Here is a 20,660-nt window from a genome sequence, read left to right as displayed (position 1 = left end):
ATTGTCTCTTTTTTTTATCGTACTCCAAGATGTGAAATATATTTAAATAAATGAATTTGAATTATTTTATTGGCTTATAACGTATAACGTATAAGCTTGCAGAAAACGGTTATAATTTTTTTTAAAAAATGTTCTCTTTGTTATCGTTCTCCATAATGTATTCATATATTTACCATTTTGCAGAGAAGTCACATTGATGACACTTAGACTACAATAACCTCATTTAAAAGACAACTGTGTGTTTTTAAACTTACTATTTACTAAATTTGATGTGAAATAGAGTTATTTCACTTTAAAACAGTCCTGACAGCATGAAGTACATGGACAGAATTGGTGTCTGTTATTTGTGTACTGTGCCTTTAAGAGAGCCTCGTCCAGGAACTCGACACAGATTTGAGTGTAACACGACAAGTTGGTTGTTAGGCTTGTGTTGTGAGCGCTTATAGCGATTAAAAACTGTTGATAGTGATACAAGCCTCGTTCAAGCGGACTCCTGAAATACTAGCCACTGCAACAAACACCGTGGCATGGGAAACGGAATAAATAAGGTATATGGACATGCTTCCCTCATCTCCTTCTTCTGTAGTGCTTTACGTCTGTGAGTTTGAGAGGGATTATCGATCGATGGATGTGAGATGAATCGATGCGCCTTCAACACGAACAAAACACGACGCTGCCTTTCAAGTGTTTGTGTTTATTAGTGGTGTTGGCTGAGGAAAGCGTTACTGTTGCTCATACTTTGGGCTAGAGATTTGAACAAACCAATAAGTATGAAACTTTGTGCCGGTTGTGCCCCTTGAATGATTCCTCAAACTAACGTTAGGCTATGTGTTTTGTTGAGATGTGCGGTTGCTTTGTTTTGACAATTAAAACGGATGAAAAAAATATATCTATATCACACAGATAATGGGCTATCACTTGAAGATGGACTCTTTTTTTTTTTACTTAGGCCAGTAAGCAACTGCCTATAAGCCAGCAACAACACGCTAGCAACCACCAACTGCTAGGAACCACTTGGAACACCTTAGCAACTGCATAGCAACGTGCTGGCAACCACCCAGAGCACCATAGCAACCACTTAGCAGTGTGCTAACAACTAGACCACCTTAGCAACCACATAGCAATGCTCTGGCAACAGCACACAACACCCAGACAGCGACTCGAATCATCTGCACAGCATTGTGCAAAAAATCGCTCATAGCAAAAAAGATTCTGCAAAATCAGAATCAGAATAGTTGTAATTTGTGACCATGTTTTCATCCCTGATGTGTCAAATTAAAATCGTAATTAAATTAAATTAAAATTAATAAACCGTGTTTTATATTAAAAAAAAGTATACAGGGCATGTTAATGTTTTTGGTTTCGTGGGGACTTTAAAGGCAACATGAACTGGAAGTTGAGAGTCTTTTCCCCACTATTGAGTGAACAGAATAAATACTGAAATATTCCAAGTAAAAAACAAGAATATTCCATTTTGATTTTATGGTGACTTTAAACACATCAGTTATCTATTTTTTTTTTTGAGTGCTGTAAAGATGTGGTTTTGTGTTATTTTGGTGTGGTTGTGACTGAACTAACCTGCTTGTGTCGTCCCAGGTTCTGTCAGACCTGTACTTGGGTAACTTCAAAGGTAAGAATGGGCAACACTGGAAGCGAAAACACCATTTTCAATAAGGTGCATGCTTAGAAAAGATGATAAATGTGTTTATTTTTATATTTTTCTTTTTTACAGATGCCAGAGACAGGGAGCAATTAGCGAGAAACAACATCACGCACATCCTCTCCATCCATGACACCGCCGCTCCCATTTTACAGGTAGTTCGACTCATTACTTCATGTCTTCAAAATATAAAGAAGCTTTTGATGCACACATACGATCACAGTGTCAAGTCAGCTAAATGACGACATACTACATTCTCAGTATTTTACCCTGTTTAGCAGCTGAATGTGTGTTGCAGCCTGTTTAAGTAAAGGAGTAGTTCACTTCAGAATTAAAATTTCTTCCTGATAATTTACTCACCTCCACGTCATCCAAGATGTCCATGTCTTTCTTTCTTCAGTTGAAAAGAAATGAAGGTTTTTGAGGAAAACATTCCAGGATTTTTCTCCATATAGTGACTTCAATGGGGTCCAAATGTGAGTTTCAGTGCAGCTTCAAAGTCTCGACACGATCCAGCCGAGGAATAAGAGTCTTATCTACACAAACCATCGCTCATTTTAAAAAAAACAAAAAAAAAACATTTTATAAAAAACTTTATTACCACAAATGCTCATCTTGCATGTCCACGACTTCACACATTACGTAATCACGTTGAAAGGTCACGCGTGACGAAGGCAGAAGGGCAGACCCAGTGCTTACAAAGGGAACGTGCAAAAAATAAATAAAAGGTAAAACAACAATATCTGACGATTTTGAAGTTGGAGGAGAAAATGAGATGTTTTTCGCCCTATACTCTACATTTTTTTAACCCGGAAACACACGTAATGTGTGGCGCATCACAGAGCTAGTGCAAGACGAGCATTTGTGGTTAAAAAGTATATAAATGTTTATTTTTTTTATAAATTGGCAGATGGTTTGTGTAGATAAGACTCTTATTCCTCGGCTGGATCGTGTCGAGACTCTGAAGCTGCACTGAAACTCACATTTGGACCCCATTGAAGTCACTATATGGAGAAAAATCCTGGAATGTTTTCCTCAAAAACCTTCATTTCTTTTCCACTGAAGAAAGAAAGACATGATCATCTTGGATGACATGGGGGAGAGTAAATTATAAGGAAACTTTAATTCTGACTCTTACAGGAAAATAAGCTGACGAAAGCATTTCTATTTTGATTTTAGTAAACTAAACTCAATTTACTGCATTTTTCCAATGTATTTGAATTGTTTTAAAAATATATATATATTTTGTCAAAGTTATCTAAAGTTTTGGAAGTAAGTAAAACTGCCATGCAAAAAAAGAATCAATATGAGTTGAGATTTTTTGACATTGTGCACATTTCGACATGCTCTTGCATGAAGGCAAATAAAACAATAAAATAAGCTGCAGCATTTATGCATGAGCTGTGAGAGTGCTGTGTTTTGGGTTTATTATTGAAAATGACCACATTGTGGGCATGTGCAACCAAAATTGTTTCATACTTGTGTTTTGCTCCATCACATGTGATTCAGAGACATATTAAAGCACATCCATGCCTTTCCTCCATTTCTTTAGGAGATGACTTATCTTTGTATCCCAGCAGCAGATTCGCCCACGCAAAACCTGTAAGTATAGCTTCGTGCATTTCTGGCGGGCATGTTTGCTAATAGCTGGCCGCCAGTGGGCAGCGCGAGTAACTGTGGCAACCTGAAGATGTCAATGCTTTTCATAAGTTCTGCATTTACACATGCAGTTCCCTTCATTACACTCAGTCTGTGATGTTGGTTTTTACATGCCATATCAAACTAGTTTCACCCTTGAGCGCACACACACACACACACAAGCACGTAGGGACCCGCACATACGCACACTTCCTCTTGTGGCTCTCTTGGTTCAGGAAGGAAGTTATGAGCTGGGTTCTGCAGTGATGCCTTGGTCTCACTACGCCTTTATTTATATCACCCCTTTACCATCAGCCCTCTTGTCACCCTTACGAGCCTGCGAAACCCAGCCATGCGTAATGTGAAACTGACCCTCTTTAACCAAACTGGACAAACCCAACCCTTTCTCATCCTGGTCCTGTCAAAAGGATGGATGTTCTGGAGGAAACGCTACCGTACCTTACCGTGTTGTTGATGCTTAAGAGAAACCACAGTCAGATTTCTGGATCTCTTGACAGACACTAACTGGACAGTTTCAAGCAGAACAATGTCTGTGTTTTGTTGCTAGTAGGATATTCAAATAGTTAGACAATGCAAAAAGGTTTTATTATGTTAGGGACAATATGTATTCTTAAACACACATAAGGTTTTAGGAAGAAGATACCCAACATGTCCTCCAAACCCCTCGTACACTGAAAAAAAGAACAATAAGTAAAATGTGCTTCATTTTTTAAATAAATTTCACATATGGAGTAAGTTCAGAAAATTAACAAAGAAAATAACTTGGATACACTTTAAAATAAGGTTCATTAGTTAATGTATTAACTGACATGAACTAACCATGAGCAATACACTTGTTCCTGTATTAATCTTTGTTAATATTAGTTTATAAAAATACAGTTGTTCATGTTAGTTCAGTGCATTAACTAATGTTAACAAATACAACCTTTGATTTTAATAGAGTATTAGTAAATGTTTAAATCAATGTTAATTAATGCTGTAGAAGTAGTGTTCATTCTTAGTTCATGTTAACTAATGAACCTTATTGTAAAGTGTTACCAGTAACTTTAACTTGTCCAGTTAAAGTTTGTTGAGTAATTTGTACTTAGTTGAAGTTTACTTTGCAATACAAAACAATATAACACTGAATTAAGCCATGCTTTTAAAGTGTAAGCTTTACTTAGAACATCTTAATAAATAAATTGCATAGAGAAGATATTCACATTATAGAAGTAATGTGGTACCTACCCGAACACAGAGATCTCAATGCTTGGTACACATTAGACAATAACAGTAACGTTCGTTGGATCATTTTTGAGGATGAATGTGTCATTTTGAGGAGATAATTAACTCCAGATGTTACTAAACTTAACAACAAATTATAAAACAGTGGAAAACATAGAAAATGCAACCTTATTAATTATGCATGCCCCAGTGCATGATGGGAACACCAGTATCAGAAAGTTGAGTAGCTTTTGCTTAATGTTATAATGTTGATAATTAGACTTTATACCATGGTCTGGGTGAATACTCGATTCTGATTGGCTGCAGGGTGTCCATTAAAAAGTGATAGAGGACACCTAGTAAATAAACCATCAGGCGTAACCAGGGAAACCAAGTTATTGTTTGTAAAAACTTTAGATTTCGATTGTAAATCTAATTAAAATATAAACTAATGTTTTAAAAATGTGTTATTTGGCAAGTGACCATGGTATAAGCAGGTTAATGCCCTTCGAGGTGTCCATTGTCAGGTATTAATGGACCTCCGCTGCACGTCGGACGGTTCACGCCTCGCCGTCGTCCATTAATACCTGACAATGGACACCTCGTCGGGCATTAACCCTTACTTATACTACGGGGCTGTTGAATGCTTGATTCTGATTGGTTGACAAACATTCTAAGGTGTGCAATTATTTTCAGGGAAACGCACGGCTAAAGTAGTTCCAGCAGGTCTCGACCGCATTACAGGCCCATATCACTTCGCCAAATGATTTCAGTTATTTCAAAAGTCTTTACAGCCCACAGAACCTAAACCCACAACGACGCTGACCGAGCAAATAAATATAGTAAACAATAGGATAAAAAAAGACCAATTATTTCCATATTCTATATTTTATTTTTCCAAAAAATTGTATTATGTATTTTGCATTTGTTAGTTATTATGGAAAAGCACATCGCTCTTCATTGCTCTCTCTTCCAGTCAAACACACACACACATACAGTACAGACACACACTCTCGCGTGTTGTCAGCGCTGCTCTGACAATTTTATCATTAAAATACTTTAGCAACTTAAAAGACGTTTTTTACTAGCGAGGTGCAGATAAACATAGTTTTGCTATTAATAGACGCTGGTGCCAAACACTGTTGAGAGACGCACAGACTAAGGTAATTCACATGCTTAATCTCTCTTTCTCTCTAATAACTACATTAATAACTGCATTAATAACTGCATTACACTGCTATCATTGGGTAACGAGCTCTAAAATGACGTTTTGGAATGAGGCTTGGGATGAGATGCGTAAGAAATTAGTCCCACACACAAGAGCATTTTAAGGACAAAAACCTGACAAACGTCTTGAAATGCATCATCTGGACAATGTTTTGAGATGTGGTCACCGTAGTATAAGCGGAGTAATTGACTCTGGGCCATTGAATAATTGAACAATAATTGGAAAAAAATTTCTTGCCTGAACTAACTTAGAAAAATGACATTTGTGTTATCTGTAGTATTTACTTCACCACATAATCCTCTTTATCAGTCATGGCATAATGTTGTGGAGACTTGACCAACCTGTCCAGATCATGCCTGTAAATAACCTGTAAATTCTGTAAATAAATTGTACCAGGGAATTTTATAATTAAACAAGTTGTGAACATATCTGTATTGAATCTGATTTTCCAGTTTTGCTCTGCTCTAAATTATCTTTGCGAGTGCTTGTGTAGAGCAGAACTTGTCCATCATTCTGTCCATCTGGCTCATTTTGTGCATTAAAAAGCATAATCACTTAAAAATATCAAATCAAAAGATTGGTACCCTACATAAAAATGGAAATACCAGTGTCTTTTTTTTTTTTTTTTTAAGTATTGGAATTTCATTGGTCAAACAGTGTGGGACCAAGAACAAGTAGAGCACTGAAACTGATAGCCCGGTTTCAAAGACAGGGCTGAGATTAAGCCAGGATTCGTTCAATTAGGGCATTTAAGTATCTTAAATAAACATGCCTTTAAAAAAAAGCACATTACTGATCTTGAGACAAAACAGTGGCACTGACATATTTTAAGGAATGTCAGTCCAATTTGCTTTCAGTTTAAACAACTCAAACTTGCATTTTAGTCTGGGACTAGACTTAAGCCTTGTCTGAATGTAAGAGACATGCCAAGTTCATTTGTGAGGAGAGCAATCATGTTTATTTTCTAAAATTAAAAGAAATCTGAACACCACAATATTGCAATAAATAAAGGTCGACACAACAGCCTCTTAAAGTCTACAAACACTCAAGTCTCTTGTTAAGCTCAAGTGCTCAAAGAGGCCATAAGTAGTCATGCTCTCATCTCATATATCAAACACCTGTGATTCACAACTATCTGCTAATGCACTCGCATCCACGTAACGTAGCCTTGTTGACAAGTTTGGGTGAGTAAATGTGAGTGAAGGCAAAATGCACACGATAAAGGACCTCCAATGCCCTGTAGATGGCGATATCACTTATTTTGTAGCTGAAATAAACGTAGAAAAAAAATTCAGAAAACGTTAGGTGCCATGCAAAATGTAACGAGTAATGTAATATCCATAGACTGTAAAAAATATGGACAAAGCGTCTGTGACGTCACCCATAGACTTTCTGAAGAACGGTTTTGAAGCCGTTTATGGGGGGTATGGGCGGCGCCATCTTTGAAAATCTCGGGAAATCCTAACCCCGCCCACCTTCTGGCCAATCCATATATGGGTAAAGGACACGAGTCCGGTTATTCTGCAAATGGAACAGCGCGCGTCACTCAGCTCGATCTGCTACTCCAGTTATCTCTGTATGTATATTTTAGGCAACAATACACTGCCTCTTTTCGTTTTCATTTAAAGAAATCTTAAACATTATAGCCACACAAATGTGGTTCAGGCAACACGTATTGATTACATTCACTGCATATAACGTTAGCCTATTTATAACAAAACGAGATATAAAACACAACCCTGCTTCTTTTCGTTTAAATATAATATAAAGATATTAAACATTTTAATATGGTCCAGGCAATATGTGGATTTGTACTAAACAACAGATGTTGCAGTAAACAACATTACAGATCATCTTCGTTGTATTAAAATTTAAAATGACAAAACTCAACCCAGTCTCTTTTTGTTAAATTTCAGTTTTATCAATATTAGCCATTATAAAAGTATAAGTAAAAGGTACAAGAAGCTATACAAATAAAGCAAACAATTCAGTCAAACATAAAAAGTCAGCGCTCTAGTCTAACCATACAACGGTAAAGTTAAATAGCTTATAAAGTTATGAAACTTCCCCTCAGCCAAAACGATTGCCCAGGGAACAAATTATAGATTCACGAGAACAAAAATCGCCCATTAGATATACACAAGACGAATTATATCTCATGTTTAACCACTACAGTACAGAGAGGAAAGGCTGTTCCAGGCGGGGTACATGAGCGCCGAGCGCCCGGTCATCGCTGGATCTCACAACTGGATAAAATTTTCATAAATCTTTAAATAAACCACAGATTTGAGCTTTAAACAACTACTTTCTCGCCTGAAAAACTCTTAAAACTACATTTCATGATACAGAAACAGTAGTATTATATTTCAACTGTATATTAAAAAAATGGCGCTTCTTATGTTGTCATTCTCCTTGGCGCAGCCTATGCTCGTTATCAGCTGTCAATCAAAGTTAACCACGCCCTTATTTGTCATACATTTTATATCTAAATACGATCTAAACTAACGAGTTAGAAAAAAATTCACCCCCCTCACAGTTGTCAGGCATTCGGAACCTATCGAAAAATACAATAAAAGTCCATGGGACCAACCTGTAAAAACATGAATTTATGCTGTGAAAACAGACATTTTAACATGGGGTCTATGGACATTTGCTCCCTTTTGGGACCTTCCCCTAGCGGATTTTCAATGTATTGCAGTTTTTCGCACTTCCGGGTAGGCTTCATTTTTCAGATTAGAATGTTGCCCCTTGGTAATATCACACATGTACTGGAGTAAAGACTACAAGGTAGACAAAAAGTACAGTAACTAATTACCTTTACTCAAATACTTAATTCCACTGAATATTTATTTGGGTGTATGTTTGTAGAGTAATTTACAGTGTCTTCAAATGCGACAACCAATCAAAATCAAGGACCAGAACGATACATTTTATAATTTCTAATTAACAATTTTTATATTTCAGCCAGTGTTTTAATGCTGTTTCACATACAATACTGACTCAGCTTGAACTCATCACTGAAATGTTTTGAGCATTTCAATACATACTCATTTGAGTGTCAGTATCAAGCCTACATAAACTTTGACTGGAACTGTGAAGGGAGTAAAAATTCAAGTTTAAAAATAAATAAAATGTATTGTAGACCGGCCAGCCGCTTTGAGCAATCTGGATCTGGAAAACATCATTTATACTGGATGTCTCGTAATTCTGTGTTTACTGTTACGACCTTCCCGCCACTGGAGGAACAGCGCTGTCAGCGTCGTCGTGTGAACTCAGACCTCAACGACATGTAGATGAACCAAAACTGACAAAATATAACCCAAACATTTATATAATTTACTCACCCTCATGTTGTTCCAAACCTGTATGATTTTTCTTCTTCTGTCTAACACAAAAGAAGATATTTGGAAAAATGCATCAGTGTTTTTTCCCCCTCATACAGCAAAAGTTGTTTTGGACCCCATTGACTTTCATTGTTAAAAAAACAAAAAAACATTTCTTCAAAATATCTTTTGGTGAAATCTTTTTAAGCCACACTTACTGCCTGAATGTCAAAGCATTAGATAACAAAATGTCAAAACAAATCTTTGACATTCATACATTAAGTGTGTCTTCAGTGTCCAAATATGACATTACTGCATTAAAAGAAGTTATTTCATTTCAGCATCCTTCACATTTGTGTCACCTCTGTATAGACCTACATGTGGTTGAAAAAATTGGTCTCTTTCCCTTCCACAGCATTCAGCATTTTAAGAAGAGCATTATGTTCATGCACGAGTCCCGATTGAAAGGGGAGGGCTGTCTAGTTCACTGGTAAGTGAGGGGTTTGTATGTAGGGCTTGACATTGACATTTCACTCCTACTAGCCACTTTGGCGTGTTTAATTTTATATATAGTATATACATTTTTCAATTGTAGTCTTTTAAAAGGGCATCTGAAATAATTAAGTGCAATGTAGTGTTGTCAAAAATATTGTTTTTACGATACTTATCGATAATGAAATATCTGAAATGCTTCCAATACTCATTTTCCGCAGATTTTGGGCTCACACCTAAAGGGCGCAAACATAAAGCCGCCTCTCAGTACTAAATTGAGTTATTTTTGCTGCGTATTGCGCTTAAACGGTCAAATACGCACAAAAGAATGGCAAAATGCCAGTCTTGGCGAGTATTCACGTAAACACAGTCTGTTATGTTTTAAGAGAACGTAAACGGTTGAGAAAGAAAATGCATGTGTAACAGTATAATGGGTCCATGACAGCAGCCTCATAATCCTGCTGCCAAATTATGAGATAATATTAAAGATATCTATATGCAGTTTTCCCCCATGGTATCGATGCCAAATTGTTGGCCAGTGAAAATGCTGAGTGGCCACAGTTGCTGGTGAGCAAAAAAGTTATGTCAAGCCCTGTTTGTACTGTATGTCCTCTAACAATTGAGATCTACACTGTAAATGAACTGATGTTAGTAGACCCTTATGGTTGCATGCACCAAGATACAAGAGCCTACCTTAAGAGGAAGCAAAATGTGCACACAACCAAGATACCAGCCCTAATCGAGCACAGTGTGATAATGTGAACAGCTGATAACTAGGTGTCAAGGGGGGTGGGCTATTTTTGAACTTCCCAAAAACAACAGTAAACACAGGCCTCTCTGTTTGATATGAGAATATAATGCAGCATATGTGTAGAGCAGGGTTATTATAGTTTTATATTTTTCATTAGTTTTAATTTTTATTTCGTTTTGACTTTTTGTTTTCAAATTCAGTTTAGTTTTAATTAGTTTTTAAAGTGGGTTTGCTAGTTTAGTTTAGTTTTTATTTTTTGAAAATGCTTAGTTTTAGTTTAGTTTTTATTAGTTTTAGTGTTAGTTTTAGTCTTTTTTTGTAATTTGGGTTATTTGTCAGGGGCAAGATTAAAAAAAGTCAGAAAAAGTATTGTGTAATAATAAAAACATAATACAATTTTAGAAAGAAATTCACACCCCATTGAAATTCCTTTACCTCTTACAAAATCCACACGCTGTACCAAAAATCTACACATCTTCTACACAGAATTCACACCCTATACAAATACCACAGCTGTACAATTTTCACACCCTATACTAAATTTACCCTATGGGGAGAGTGGGGTGATTTGTGCCAGGGGGGAAGTAGTTCCACCCCTTGTTTCTGGAAAACCATAGAAGAAATTGGTCATGTGACCACATAATTTTGAAAAGCAATCACTTTTACTCATCCTCCAAAGAAGAGAGACACATGGCATGAGAGTTAAGCACATTTTAGTGCAAAAAAACTGTTTTTTCCCTTTCAAAGTAAAATTTCTATGATTAAGGTTTTTTGATTGTAGTGTCTGAACAATTATAGACAAGTTTGAAAACATTTCACACATGTTTTAGTGCTTTAGTAGGCTACACAATGAGTCTCTACAGTTAGCATGATGTTAGCTCTTAACTGCTGGATCATGCTAGTTTTTCAAACTTGTGGGTCTGGGGTGATTTGTGCCAAAGGGCCTGGGTTAAGTTGTGCCAGATCCAGACCACCTAGACCTACATTCTCACAGGAGATAATCTTGAGAAGTGAGGAGATGGGCATGCCTCATCATTGTTTGACTTAGGCCTGCCTGCTATTTGTTTAATTTAGCTAACACTGATTTCAGTTTTGAGTTTGCACTATGTTATTAAAGAGAAGTTTTATTCCGTTTTTAAGTGGCCTATGTCACAATAGGATGTTTAGAAATTAGCCTAGTCACTTTATTCTTATATGTTACATAATTGACAGACAGCGCTATGTCAACAGGCATCTATTGCCAAAGCCTTTTTGCCTGAAATGAGTCACAAATATCATATATTGTGTTGCTATGGTGCTCTAAATGGTTGCTAGGGCGTAGCTTGATAGCTTCACAATGATCCTGAGAGACTGATTGGTCGTCTGAGTAAAATGAGCCCGCCCCCTTGTCTCTATGACACTGTGATCCAGAGTTATGTTCAATACAATATCCCTATGCAATTGACCATAGTAGGAAAAACGCATGCTATGGTATTCCAGGGTGACAATATCTAAATAAACCTTAAATGAGTAATTTTGTATTGAATTTGTCTTGCTTTCATATAGTATTACAGTTCATAACATTAAAATGTTATGTTTTACTTCAGAAATCACTGGCACAATTTACCCCAATGTATTCCCCTAAAGGCACAACTTCCCCCGCATCGGGGCAAGTTGTGCCATGAGACCACTTTTTCCCCAAAAGCTATATTTCTGAAACAATTTATTTCAGATCAGTTATTGTTCTCAGGGATGCACCACATCCTGAAATATATGTACATCGTTAAGTTGAAGGAATTACTGCCATGGCCTCACTTTAAAGTCACTTTGAGTAAAAACTGGCACAACTCACCCCACTTTCCCTACAGTCAAATAGCCTACTCATCTGGATTGAAGCAGCAAACATAAAGTGTAAAAGTAAAAAAATGACATAATATTATTTAATATTTGAATCAAAGCTTTTATAGTGTTTTGACATCGACAACGACAACCAAAAAGTGCATTTTACCTCAAACTTGCGACTAGTTAACTTTCTAAAAAAGGCGCAATCGCTTCTCGGGTTGACATTAACACACTGACAAAATTATATTCAGAATTTAAAATATTTTGATACCACTTTTTAATGTGTGATTGTAAGGTGTTCACGAGATAGAGATACTAACCTTTAGCGAACTTGCTTTCAACGTCGAACGAACACTCGTTCTCATGGAGACGCGGTGTGCACGGAGGGGAGGGGCTGTGTGTGTGTGTGCGCGCGCGCAAGTGAGAGACGCATGAGTGACAGAGAGACGAGGGAGAGCAGGGAAAGGAAATGCAGCTGAACGAATACGCTGCGTGTTTTAAATAGCGTTAAAAAATGAAAGACCTTGACAAAGACGAAAACTAAGGACATTTACTCTATAATTTTATTTTATTTTAGTTAGTTTTGCCAAACACACATTACAGTTTTTTTGTAATGCCTCGTTTTTATTTTTATTTCAGTTAACGACAATGTTTTTTCCCACCTAGTTTTCGTTTTTTCGTTAGTTTTCGTTAACGATTATAACCTTGGTGTAGAGTGCTTCATTCTGGAAAACATAATGAGGTTTGAGCTTTGAAATGTGAACCTCTTGCAACGCCAACGAAGTTGAATGCTTAGGGTTTGGGGCTCGTTCTAATCCCTAACCTAAACAAACGGCAGTAATCATTGTCACATCGTCCTGTAGTTATTTTAATGTCAACATTTTGTGAAAATATAGAATCAAATCAGTAAAAGAAACTTAGGCTACATTAATCCGGATACATTTGAAAACAGCTTTTATCCTTTAAATACACTCTCTGTCCACACTAGCGTTTTCAGCTAATTAGCGTGAATGTCTGTGTGAGTGCAAGCTGTTGAAGCTCCGCCCTCTATGCTGGGAGCAGCAGCTCATTTGCATTTAAAGGAACGGACACAAAACGGTGTGTTTTTGCTCACCTTCAAAAAGTGACAACTTTAACATGTTATATAAAAATATCTGGGGTATTTTGAGCTAAAACTTCACATACACACTCTGGGATCATAAAATACTTATTTTACATCTTGTGAAAAGGGCATTATACCACTCCTTTAATAAAAACGCCGTCTCTGTGTGGACGGAAGGCCAAAACGGAGAGAAAAAGATGCGTTTTCAAACAAAAACGTATTAGTGTGGACATGGTGTTAGTGACTGGCTGATTTTTGATTTCCTGTGATCCAGTCTTGCTGGCGTGTCGCGCAGCGTGACGCTGGTGGTGGCGTACGTTATGACCGTCACTACTCTGGGATGGGAGGACGCTCTGGCCGCGGTGAAGCTGGCGAGACCCTGTGCTTCACCTAATGTGGGCTTCCAGACCCAGCTGAAGGAGTTTGAGAGCACTCAACTACAGCAGGTGATTCCTCCACATGTGATGAATGAAATGACATTGTCAGTGGCTAACAGCACCAAAACGAAGATGTGAGTTCAGCTTAAGCCAACAGTGCCTTTTGAACCTCATGAGTTCATGTTTGAAGGTGGATGATCCTAATCAAATAGGTTTGCTGTTATTGTGGCAGTATCTTTACAAACCTGACCACTTAAACATTGACCTGGAATTATGTCAATGGCCATGTTTATGTGCAACCCCGGGTTATCGTCGTTCTACACCCTGCTTCTAACCCGAGGTTAAGGAACGTTTTACATGTGTAAAGTGGGTTAGTTTTGGGCTAGTTTTTGCCGTGATTGGGCGGGTTTTGAACAGCAGTTGGGCTGGTTTTGTTAAGCCTAATAAACCTAACACTACAGTGAGTCGGCAATATATAATATGAGGATTGCAATGCGAGAGCCTTTATGTGAACACATTGCATGCGGCATTCGTCCAGAAAGGGTATTAAATGATTAGTTCACTTCAGAATAAAAATTTACTGATAATTTACTCACCCCCATGTCATCCAAGATCTTTATGTCTTTCGAAAAGAAATTACGATTTTTGAGGAAAACATTCCAGGATTTTTCTCCATATAGTGACTTCAGTGGGGTCCAACGGGTTGAAGGTCCAAATGTGAGTTTCAGTGCAGCTGAAAACTTATAAAATGAGCTATGGTTTCTCTAGATAAGACTCTTATTCCTCGACTGGGATCGTGTAGAGACTTTGAAGAATAAAGTTGAAATATTTCGACTTTATTCTCGAAATGCTAGAATTCTTTTTTTTTTTTTTTTTTTTTTTACGTTGTGGTTCAGGGCTTCCGTAGTTAATAGAATTAACTTAATGTAGTAAAATTAATATTACAATCAATTAACCTGTTTGTGCCGTGAACACAGTGTTAATTGTTTATTAATTCTAATAAAAATGTACTTTTCCTGGGTATGGGAAATGTCTTTCTTACTGTACAGTACTACTAAGAGCCTGTAATCTGCATGATTAGGGACTCCAGTATGAGCTTGAGACACGGACAACTTTACGTGTGACATGAACACGACTTTATTACTCTAACATACACATACATGCATGTATACCAAGGGAAAGAGAGCTGAAGCAGAATACAGGAAAGCAAGAAGTTATAGCATTGTTGAAATTCAGCAGATCAACAGCCTTGAGCAAACCATCAGTTTAGTTCTAACACGCCCTTCTTTAAAAGGGGTAAGGATACTTAATGTATCAAATAATGAGACTAAGTACCATTTGAATTAAACTGTCCTGATGCAATTTGTTGAGGCTCCAGTTGATCTTTGCTGATGTGTTCTTGATGAGAGAGAACCAGTGGGAGTCAGAGGATCTTTTGTGAATGGAAAGACAAGGCCACAGCCTGGCACAAGCTTGGGGGTCCTTAGGAACTTCTAGTTCAGCATCATCTTCACGTCAGCATTTCAGAAAGGGACTAAGAGAGTAAGAGGTGTGATCTTGTGATCAGTGATTTTTAAAGCGTGAAGATGTCACACCCTCTGGAGGTGTGTGAGCCAATAAGAAGTTGTTCCCATTGGAGGGAATTTATTTACGACCTTTTGTTCTAGCAGGGCATTTGAACATGTAATTTGATTGGGTGTTTAACACAAGAATCTTCAAGATGCTTATAATACTAATGTGTCACAAAGTTAGCAAAATGTAATGTTAATTATCAAATGGCGGACGAAGATTGGAGTTTATAGAGACTAAACATGCCACACATATGATTTTGGTAAACCATAGTATGCAAGTCTGAAATATTAATCCAAAAGAGTTTAAAATTGAGAATGAATACATAGGCCAAACCACATAAAAGGAAAATCATGAGATGGGAAATTTAGACACATGTTTACACATTTCTCAAGTGGTTATATATAGGATTAAAATGGTTTATGTCTCCTCCTCTGCAAGAATTAAGTGAGTGTCACAACTCTCTGGAAATTCCTTTTGGGGTCGTAAAACTCTTATCAGTCACAATGTGTCCTATAACAGGACACCGGGTTCTGCCAGTGTGTTAGCTTCATTTGTGATGTTAGTTTTGGGGGAAGTTTCACAGGCCTTTGTTGGGAGAGTGAGTTTGCTGGATTATTCATTAAATATAATGAATAATGTGTGTGTGTCTGATTGGTCCAGATGCTACACCTGTAAAGCCAGACATTAAATAATAGTCCGAAAAATCTAAAATTGGCATATATATTTGGTACATCAGGCTTTTATGGCTCAAAGTTAATATAGTGAGAGTATGAAACTCATACTTAGGGAGCTCAGTTGCCCAAACTGAGCAAAAATATGCAATTTGGTGAAAATGCTGATATGTATATGGATAAAAAAGTCTGATAGTTTGTCATGTAAATCAATGAGATCTTTATAAGTGTATAGTGACTACTTGCATAAAATCATATAAATATCAGTCGTCACTCTATATCTTCCAATAATATCTTCGTAAGATGATATTTAAATTAGGGCTGTCAAACGATTAATCGCGATTAATCGCATCCAAAATAAAAGTTTGTGTTTACATAATATATGTGTGTGTATGGAGTATAATTATTTTCTATATATAAATACACACACATGCATATATATTTAAGAAAAATGTGTTATTTATATATAACATATTTATATATAATATAAATTATATATAATATAAATATATATACACAGTATATACATGCAAATATTTCTTAAATATATACATGCATGTGTGTGTATTTATATATAGAAAATAATTATACACCGTACACACACATATATTATGTAAAAACAAACTTTTATTTTGGATGCGATTAATCGCGATTAATCGTTTGACAGCCCTAATTTAAATGCTTAGTTTTATGATCAAAGCTCTGTAGTTTTAAAATTTATAATGCAATGATGATTGAGAGATGAACAAATAAACCTTCCCCAAAAGCCTGATGGATCATATTTGAGACTCACATTTGAACATGATTTTTCTAAAACAAAATAATTTATGGATAATCAAGTAAAGCTAAGTTGCTTCAGTCCAGTAAGTGTTCATCTTGAAATATTACTGAAATTATAAGTGATTCTTACCTTTATTTTATTAAAACTGTGAAGAGATCACTGCAAAAAGACACGTGAAGCATAAGCTGGAGCTGAATTTTTGTACAATTATACTGAAAGACCTTTTACATGTTAAAAAAGTCTAAACTCTCAATCAGACGACAGAAGGACTGTAGTAGATTGTGTGCATTAGGGTTTTTCAGCAAAGTTTTTATTGTGTTGAAAATTTAGAGGCCTTAGAAATTTGGCTAACTTTATTTTACAGTGTCATTGTTACATGTTACATTATCATGCTAGCAAACATGCTTATTCTAAATAATGCTAGTGACATGGCAATTCATGTTAGCAACATGTTAACATGCTAAAATCTTGCTAGCAACATGTTAAATCATGCTAGCAACGTGCTAATTAATGTTAACAACATATTAAATGTTAATGACATGCTATTTCATGCTAAAACATGTTAGCAACAGGGTTTTCAGCAAAGATTTCATCGTGTTAATCATTTAGAGGCCTTGGAAATTTGGGTAACACTTTATTTTACAGTGTCATTGTTACATGTTACATTGTCATGCTAGCAAACATGCTTATTCTAAATAATGCTAGTGACATGGCAATTCATGTTAGCAACATGTTAACATGCTAAATCATGCTAGCGACATGTTAAACAATGCTAGCAACGTGCTAATTAATGTTAACAGCATATTAAATGTTAATGACATGTTAATTCATGTTGTCAACATGTTAGCAAAATGCTAATTCATGCTAACAACATGTTCAAATCCTGCTATTTCATGCTAAAACATGTTAGCAACAGGGTTTTCAGCAAAGATTTCATCGTGTTAATCATTTAGAGGCCTTGGAAATTTGGGTAACACTTTATTTTACAGTGTCATTGTTACATTACATGTAGTAACTATAGTTTTAACTATAAATTATGCATAATTGCATGCAACTAACTCTCAACCTAGACCTAATCCTAACCCTGTAAGTACATGTAGTTAATTATTATTACTCAGTACTTAAATATATAATTACACTATCAAAGACACCTTAAAATAAAGTGTCACCAAAATTTGCATATCAAATACAGTAGCTTTATAGGGTTAATATGTTTGTTTTAATGTAAATGCGTGATCCAAATGGCGATTTCTATATGAACACAGCTGGGATATGGTTGCATTAATCAGAATCACTCAACTTTCTGTGCATGTGTGAATGAAGTGCTGGATGATAGTTGTTCATGTGTGTGTTCAGTTCAGAGAGTGGCTGAAGGAGGAGTACAAGGAAAACCCCCTGAACGACGAGGAGGAGATCCGCACTCTTCTCGCTCAGACTCCCGAGGAGGACGAGCTTCAGGACGCCTGACCTCACTCCTCAAGACTCTCGTCTCAATGCCACAGCTCATGGTGTTTATTACGGCACAGCACTGTTTTACTTAAGGACTCTTCGTGTAAATATGCAAGGTTTTAATGATTACTACTGATGTTAAAGACAAATAATTATTCACAGATTTATTATAAATTTTGATTTATACTATGGTCTCTTACTGACTGTTTGTATTTTTCCTCTACACTTGCTGGGAATGTGCGAAGCTGGATTACCAAAGCTGGCCGAGGCGCTGTTTTAATGCTGAAGTCATTTAAGGAAAGAGTAGAAATAGTAATTAAATAATAATATCTGCACATGTTGTTTAATATCAATGTACGGGTATTTTTGTAGTGGAAGGGTAACATGGGATAAGATGAGCCTTATTTTATTTTTTTCTCCTGACCATAGATGAGACACAATCTCATCTCAGCACTTTTAATGAATGGCTACTACGATATTTTTTTTTAATTTTGTCATTTCATCTGAATATCTACAGATCTAGTCAGTTGAAACAGTTTTATGATGAATTGATCTCTGGAAAATAATGATCTATGATGTTGAATGTCAAAGGTTTGCTTGTCTGTTAGGGCTGTCAAAAGATTCATCGCGATTAATCGCATCCAAAATAAAAGTTTGTTTAAATAATATATGTGTGTGTACTGTGTATAATTAAATTTGTATATATAAATACACACACATGCATGTATATATTTAAGAAATATTTGCATACATATACTGTATATATTTATATTATATATAAATATTTTTTTATATATATAAATTACACGTTTTTTTTAAATATATACAAGAATGTGTGTGTATTTATATATACAAATTTAATTATACACAGTACACACACATATATTATTTAAACAAACTTTTATTTTGGATGCGATTAATCGCGATTAATCTTTTGACAGCCCTAGTGTCTGTTAATGAGGGATTTGTGGACGCATCAAATTTTTGGGGGATTTGTGGAGTAAAAGTTACAGTTTTTACTTTAAACCAAAAGTTTAGACTGTATCTCCTCCTACAGCTTTAAAGCTACAACCACCAGACTCGGGTCCGACCTTCATAACTCTAATAAAGCATTTAAGCTTTGTCCACTATGTATCTATCGTTAACAAAAGCCCTATTTGCATCATGATTTTATAGAACTGGGTTCTTATAATAAACCCGCTGGAATAAAAAGTTTTAACTTATATAATTTACACGTTATGTAATTAAGTGCAGAAATGAAAGTAATCTTACCTGAAACTGATATTACAGTAGCCAGTCTTATCAGTTTACGTGATTTGGCTCTTCTTGTTGATTTCATTTTTTTATTTATTCGCAGTGTACCGAACACATCCATTATCGGTGCGCAAAAAGCAGAAACTTGAATACCGGCGCGATAGCGAGAGATTGTACGGTAGTTCACGTTGACCAAAACACACAAGAAAAAGCGTTTTGGAAAAAAACAACATTTTCGGCAATCACAGCCATTCGCATTCGGACGGGATTAGATTTCTCTGAGGACCGCCGAGTTTGATGAAAAACAGTAGGTAATTTGCTCTGGAATTTTTACAGAGGTCGTGTGAGAAAAAGACAGACATGGCAGATTCGGACAGGATTAAAATCTCAACGTACGTCTGTGAAACAGAAATTTCTCTAACGTTCCCCTGTGAAACTAGTCCCGTCCGAATAGGGCTAAAGCCTAGCAACTAGTTTAGGACATGTTAGCAAACTTGTTAAATCATGCTAGCAACATGCTAATTCATGTTAACAGCATGATTAATCATGTTAGCAAAATAGTAATTGATGTTAGCAATATGTTAAAATATGTTAAAACATGTTAAATCATGTTAGCCAACATGCTAATCCTAAATAATGCTAGTGACATGTTAATTCATGCTAGCAACATGTTAATTCATGTTAGCAGGATGGTAATTCATGTAAACCACATGTTAAATCATGCTAGCGACATGCTAATTAATGCTAGCAACATGTAAATTCATGTTAGTGACATGTTAATGCATGCTAAAAGAGTGTTAAATAATGTAAGAAACATGCTAATTAATGTAAACGACGGCTGTTTCTCAATTCCAAGAACACAAGGAACGGATTTGCGTTCTCGTTGAGACCGGTCTTGCCAGACAACCTAAAAAGAACGAACTTGGAAGGACGCGAGCACACAGAACCCATCTTTGTGAGAATTGAGATGTGCTACGATCTTGCTGATTAACCATCTCAGCATGACCAAAGCACAATAAATACAACATAACATCACAAACAAATGTCACAACCTATTAAACATTTCTTTCATATTATTATAGGCATTGTTTTCATATCAATGTATATATATTTTTTTTATTTTACTGTGTGTATATGAAAAAGAGTAGCCATGCTTTGTCAATGTTACGATTCTTTTTAATATTCCAATAAAAATACTGCCACTTTCTTAAGGTCTTTATCACTTTATTAAAATTAAGCAAAACAGACGGACAAATGTTTACTTTCACGAGCCGTCACGCATTGCGAGCTTGCAGCGGGGATCTCTTAAGTGAGAAC

The 20,660-nt window shown here is 36.1% G+C and overlaps 1 protein-coding gene across 1 annotated transcript; it reads left to right on the top strand.

The window, feature by feature from the left end:
• Positions 1-372: 372 nt before the first annotated feature.
• On the top strand, positions 373-20,260 carry dusp22b (dual specificity phosphatase 22b). The gene is made up of 8 exons (XM_079877790.1): positions 373-548; positions 1,597-1,630; positions 1,733-1,815; positions 3,213-3,262; positions 9,489-9,563; positions 13,514-13,685; positions 17,997-18,766; positions 18,920-20,260. The coding sequence occupies exons 1-7, from the start codon at positions 528-530 to the stop codon at positions 18,105-18,107; spliced, it is 546 nt and encodes a 181-aa protein (XP_079733916.1). The 5' UTR covers positions 373-527; the 3' UTR covers positions 18,108-18,766; positions 18,920-20,260.
• The last annotated feature ends 400 nt before the right edge of the window (positions 20,261-20,660 follow it).

Source organism: Squalius cephalus (genome assembly GCF_949319135.1).
Source record: "Squalius cephalus genome assembly, chromosome: 7".
NCBI lineage: Eukaryota > Metazoa > Chordata > Actinopteri > Cypriniformes > Leuciscidae > Squalius > Squalius cephalus.
Note: the sequence above shows the minus strand (reverse complement) of the source record. Positions and strands in the feature narration are given on the sequence as shown.